Below are 6,000 nucleotides of genomic sequence, written 5' to 3' on the forward strand. Positions count from 1 at the left end.
AAAAGCACAAGGTGTGCAATACTCAGAGACATGGCCAAGGAAAGAAAGGCTGAAAGACGACCACCACTGAACAAGACACACAAGCTGAAACGTCAAGACTGGGCCAAGAAATATCTCAAGACTGGTTTTTCTAAGGTTTTATGGACTGATGAAATGAGAGTGAGTCTTGATGGGCCAGATGGATGGGCCCGTGGCTGGATTGGTAAAGGGCAGAGAGCTCCAGTCCCACTCAGACGCCAGCAAGGTGGAGGTGGAGTACTGGTTCGGGCTGGTATCATCAAAGATGAGCTTGTGGGGCCTTTTCGGGTTGAGGATGGAGTCAAGCTCAACTCCCAGTCCTACTGCCAGTTTCTGGAAGACACCTTCTTCAAGCAGTGGTACAGGAAGACGTCTGCATCCTTCAAGAAAAACATGATTTTCATGCAGGACAATGCTCCATCACACGCGTCCAAGTACTCCACAGCGTGGCTGGCAAGAAAGGGTATAAAAGAAGAAAAACTAATGACATGGCCACCTTGTTCACCTGATCTGAACCCCATTGAGAACCTGTGGTCCATCATAAAATGTGAGATTTACAACGAGGGAAAACAGTACACCTCTCTGAACAGTGTCTGGGAGGCTGTGGTTGCTGCTGCACGCAATGTTGATGGTGAACAGATCAAAACACTGACAGAATCCATGGATGGCAGGCTTTTGAGTGTCCTTGCAAAGAAAGGTGGCTATATTGGTCGCTGATTTGTTTTTGTTTTGTTTTTGAATGTCAGAAATGTATATTTGTGAATATGGAGATGTTATATTGGTTTCACTGGTAAAAATAAATAATTGAAATGGGTATATATTTGTTTTTTGTTAAGTTGCCTAATAATTATGCACAGTAATAGTCACCTGCACACACAGATACCCCCCTAAAATAGCTAAAACTAAAAACAAACTAAAAACTACTTCCAAAAACATTCAGCTTTGATATTAATGAGTTTTTTTGGGTTCATTGAGAACATGGTTGTTGTTCAATAATAAAATTATTCCTCAAAAATACAACTTGCCTAATAATTCTGCACTCCCTGTAGAACCTGGTACCCTGGTACTCTCTTTTTCAAGAGAATTTGTACAGTTTAATATCTGAAAAAGGCTGCACATGGAAGCAGGCAGAGTGGTTGAGACATAATGCTCAGACATTTATCCAAAAGAGTCCAGTGTTTTTTTCCAATTAGTTTTATAACAACCTGTGATGTTTGGAGAGTCAGCACATGTGATTTTTGTGGAGTGAATTTACATTAATTTACACTAATTTGATGTTGTTTTCTTGAAAGCAAAATGATGGCCAGTTCACAGTGATACAGCTGGTGGGAATGTTGCGCGGCATTGCAGCAGGAATGAAATACTTGTGTGACATGAACTATGTCCATCGAGACCTGGCAGCGAGGAACATCTTGGTCAACAGCAACCTAGTGTGCAAAGTGTCTGACTTTGGCCTGTCACGTTTCCTTGAAGAGGATACTTCAGACCCCACTTACACCAGTGCTCTGGTGAGTCCTTATCAGTGACTATGGAGACCTTCATTCAGTACATTTCATTTATAATACTTCAAATTGTATTATAAATTCTGTCATAAATGAACTTCTTCTTCTTCTTAGGGGGGAAAGATTCCCATCAGGTGGACAGCACCAGAGGCCATTCAGTACAGGAAGTTCACCTCCTCAAGTGACTGCTGGAGCTATGGCATAGTTATGTGGGAGGTGATGTCATATGGAGAGAGGCCCTACTGGGACATGAGTAATCAAGATGTGAGTAAAGCCCTTTAAAATTACTGGTATTTGTGTTTAAGATAAACAATGATAAACTGCCAGGTAGTGGTAGTTGTTCCCTTGGGCTTAGCAGTTTCAGTTAAGTAGTTTCAATTTACTGCCAAAAGAATGTGATAACGGCCCATTATTGCTTCTGTAGTCAGTCAGAGAAAATGTTTTGTGACTGAAATTGTACCCTGAAATCAGCACGTCGCAGAGAAATGAGAAATGTGAACGAACTAAATAAACCTTGATGCACACTACTTACTCCTGAAAAACAACCCCATCGCTCCGCCACCAAATTTTAAGCTTTGACACAATACAGTTAGATAAGTACTGTTCTCATGGCAATTGCTCAAACCAGAGGCATCCATCAGATTGCCAGATGGAGACACGTGATTTGTCACTCCAGAAAACACATCTCCACTACTCTAGAGTCTGGTGGTGGCGTGCTGTAGGCCTCTGGATCCGATGCTGTTTTCAAACCCATGAAGCTCTCTATGCACTGTTGTTGAGCTAATCTGAAGGCCACGTGAAGTTTGGAGGTCTGTAATGATTTACTCTGTCCATAAAGGTGGTGACCTCCGTGGCAACCTCATACTACACAGTGTTAAACATGTCCATGTCCCAACTTATTTGAGATTCCAAATGGCTCTTTTTCTTAAAATAGTACATTTTCTCAGTTTAAACATTTGCTATGAGAATAATATATCAGTTTATCAGATTTGCAAGTCATTTCTTTTTTCTTTTTAAATCCTGTCCTGTTTGTCAGCTTTTTGCAATCAGAATTATGATCTGAATGCATTCAGTTTTTATTTACATTTTGCACCTTATTCCAAGACTTTTGTTTTAACCATGAGTTTTCATGCAAATTGTTTTAGGTAATCAATGCCATAGAGCAGGACTATAGGTTGCCACCCCCTATGGATTGTCCTAGTGCACTACATCAGCTAATGCTTGACTGCTGGCAGAAAGATCGCAACAACCGACCCAAATTCAGCCAGATTGTCAGCACACTGGATAAGATGATCCGCAATCCCAACAGCCTGAAGGCCATGACACCATTGTCATCAAGGTATGACAGGAAGAACAATTATTTCACGCTGAGAGTTGCTGACACCCAATCATCTTTTTAACTTCTAGTTCTTTTGTCTTTTTCTATCCACCATTTAGTGTTCATTTAGCTCTGCTTGATCGCAGCACTCCAGATTTCTCCTCTTTCAGCACCATCGATGAGTGGCTGGATGCCATAAAAATGGGCCAGTACAAGGAGAATTTCACCAGTGAAGGCTTCACCAGCTTTGATGTGGTGTCTCAAATGACCATGGAGTATGTTAGATACTTTTCTTATATCAAAAACAGAGGTCTCACGTGCACACACTAGCTGATGAGTTAGAATGCGGCAACAATGGGGAAGTGTAAGGATTTGAGTGAGGGAAACCTTGGACCTTGCCATCTATGTGGATATTACTACCTACTACCTACCTAAGCATTGTTGCAGACCATGTACACAAACTGTACACCCTACTTTGATCTTAAGTGATCTTAAATGGGCCAGACCAGTGAAACTACATTATAAATGTTGTTACTCGTTAAGTTACTGTGGACTCATTAATAGTTGAAAAATAGTATCTCACCTGTCATTTCAGTGTTTAACTGTTAGTAATTGCTTTAATGTAATCTGAAAGAAACAGAAACGTATTCACGGAAACAGTATTCCCTAATGGCTATGGCCTCTTTCAGCGGGAAAATATGCCCTGCCGCAAAGGAAAAATGGTTCAGAAAAGTTGGGACTTAAAGAATCTGTTGCTAATCTCTTTGTGCCAGATACAACAGCGTGCATTCAGGGACCTACTGATGTCTCCATGCCTTGATGGTGTTTGTAGTCAAACTTGGCACTGCTCATGTTGGTACTGGTCTAAGAATCCTTGTGTACTGCTCTGCCAACCAGGAGCTGTCGCTTTGGCTCTGTGGTGTTATTTCCAATACCTTTCTCAGGTGTCCTTACATATTGACTCATGTGTCTACTCAGCTTGGTTGAGATGAGCTTCCATGTTGTGGAGAAGCAGGTATTCAGGCAGTTGTTCTATGATGTCATACCATTATGGGGATCGCGAAGGATCCCCATAATGGTATGACATGACGGTTTGGAGAGTAAGGCTGAAGAAGCTCGTTGATATAAGTGGAGGCCTCTCTTTATAAAGACATAAAAGTAAGAGTGAGGATTCTAAACTGATATATAATAATAATAATTAAAGATATAGTAATAAAATTATGAGGCTTTGCCAACAAAAATTAAAATAAGCACTTAATATTTGCCACCATGTTAAATGGCCTGTATTTTGTATAGCGTTTTACTAGTCCCTAAGGACCCCAAAGCGCTTTACACATCCAGTCATCCACCCATTCACACACAGGTGATGGCAAGCTACATTGTAGCCACAGCCACCCTGGGGCGCACTGACAGAGGCGAGGCTGCCAGACACTGGCGCCACCGCCAAGGACTGCCCAAGGACACAACGACCGAGACTGTCCAAGCCAGGGCTCGAACCGGCAACCTTCCGATTACAAGGCGAACTCCCTCTTGAGCCACAATCGCCCCTCATGGACCATGGGCCTTAAACTTCCAAAGAAATCAAACATGAGCATGTCTATTAGGCTGTCCAAACTTTCAGGGGTAAGACTTGGATCTCACAGGTCAGCAACATGAGCAGGACTGAACTTATCTTTTTATTTTATTTGTATCCCTCAATTGTAAAAGCATTGCTCTGCTGCCTGCCTGCCTGCCCCACATACCCAAGTTTGTGAATACAATAACTCAAAAATGAGGTGATGTAATACCTTAGGTGTATCAGATGAGTCTGAATCTTAATGATATTGACCTCAAGGTTAAGTCAGGGTTCAACTTTCCTGAAAATCACCTAGGATTTTCTCATTTATACAACAGGTATTTCTACTATGAAGCTGAAGGGTAGCACGGGCAGCTGCCTGTATTTTTATTTATTTATTTATTTACTTTGAACATTTACACGTTTGTGTGCTTTAAATTTGTCACCCATTGTCAGAATGCTCTGCTGTTCAACTATAATGTCCTGAGGTGTCTATGGTAGGAGATTACCTGAACTACCTGTGTGTGCCATTGTGCAACAGCACATAAGAGCTTTCAAAGCCCAGAGTTTTTTTGGCCACACCAGCAGCCTCCCTTACTGTAGGGAGGCTGCTGCCATACTAGTTATCATACTACTTATCATACTAGTTACCATACTAGTTATCCATGTTCCCGAAATGAAAAATTAAGTTGAAGAGGTTTTTTTACATGCTAGAGGAGACCAAATGTGTGTCACAGAGACACAAGCGCAAGTGGACTTGCACTGAGAAATGTGAAAGTAACTGTTGCTTAAAGTGTTGCAGATTTAAAGGAAGACTGGTAAATTTCATGATCGATTATGGACTAAGTGCCTGAACTTTTTTAACCAACTTTGTACAATTTTATAATATACACAAAAGTTGTCATTTAGATTTGGTTGTCAGTATCCACAAGCCAGAATGCCTTCTGAAATGTCAACTGTTACTCCTGTGGTATAGCTGGGTGTAATGATGGCGTATGATTTATCTTCAGGGATATCCTCCGAGTGGGAGTGACATTGGCTGGTCACCAGAAGAAGATCCTGAACAGCATCCAGTCAATGAGGGCCCAGATGAACCAGATCACCTCTGTGGAAGTGTGATCTCATAGACCAGAAGCACAAAGACTGTTCACTACAGGAAGTCCAGCTGCCAGTAACCATGCATTGAGGAACACATACACTGTGACTTCAGTTGAACCTCAGATTCACTTTTCCTCCTTCCAAACACTCTCCAAAGGCTTCCATCAGTATGCAGCACAGCACAGATGTTGAGTAGTTTTCTTGAAGCTGCTGTATATTCAGGTAACAGTCTTTTTGGGGGGCTGTTGGACATAATCACAGGCATCTAACTGTCAAATTACTACAGTACAGTCACGTGTCTTGTTAATGTTCCATCACTCTTCCACTCTCTCCACTACCAGCAACTTAAGTTATTCTTAAGAATTAATGTCCTAAAATTGGCCTTGCATTTTGAATTTTATGCAAGGAACCTGCTGTCACAGTGAACGATGATATTAAAAACAGCATAGCAGGACTCAATGAACTGGCTGGTGCAAATTACAACTTATACGTTAAGTTGAGCATATTTA

At 41.5% G+C, this 6,000-nt stretch overlaps 1 protein-coding gene across 1 annotated transcript in view; it reads left to right on the plus strand.

Moving 5' to 3' along the window:
* Window positions 1-5,512, plus strand: part of LOC146610821 (ephrin type-B receptor 2-like) — an 81,865-nt gene extending 76,353 nt beyond the window's left edge. Inside the window, exons 13-17 of the mRNA XM_085344076.1 lie at window positions 1,311-1,526; window positions 1,635-1,784; window positions 2,666-2,859; window positions 2,958-3,113; window positions 5,404-5,512. Coding sequence (XP_085200202.1) covers window positions 1,311-1,526; window positions 1,635-1,784; window positions 2,666-2,859; window positions 2,958-3,113; window positions 5,404-5,512 — 825 coding nt within the window. The remainder of the gene's footprint in view (window positions 1-1,310; window positions 1,527-1,634; window positions 1,785-2,665; window positions 2,860-2,957; window positions 3,114-5,403) is intronic.
* The last annotated feature ends 488 nt before the right edge of the window (window positions 5,513-6,000 follow it).

The sequence above is a fragment of the Diplotaxodon limnothrissa genome, linkage group LG20 (assembly GCF_057381915.1).
Source record: "Diplotaxodon limnothrissa isolate DT_005_m linkage group LG20, D_limnothrissa_male_GT1.1, whole genome shotgun sequence".
NCBI lineage: Eukaryota > Metazoa > Chordata > Actinopteri > Cichliformes > Cichlidae > Diplotaxodon > Diplotaxodon limnothrissa.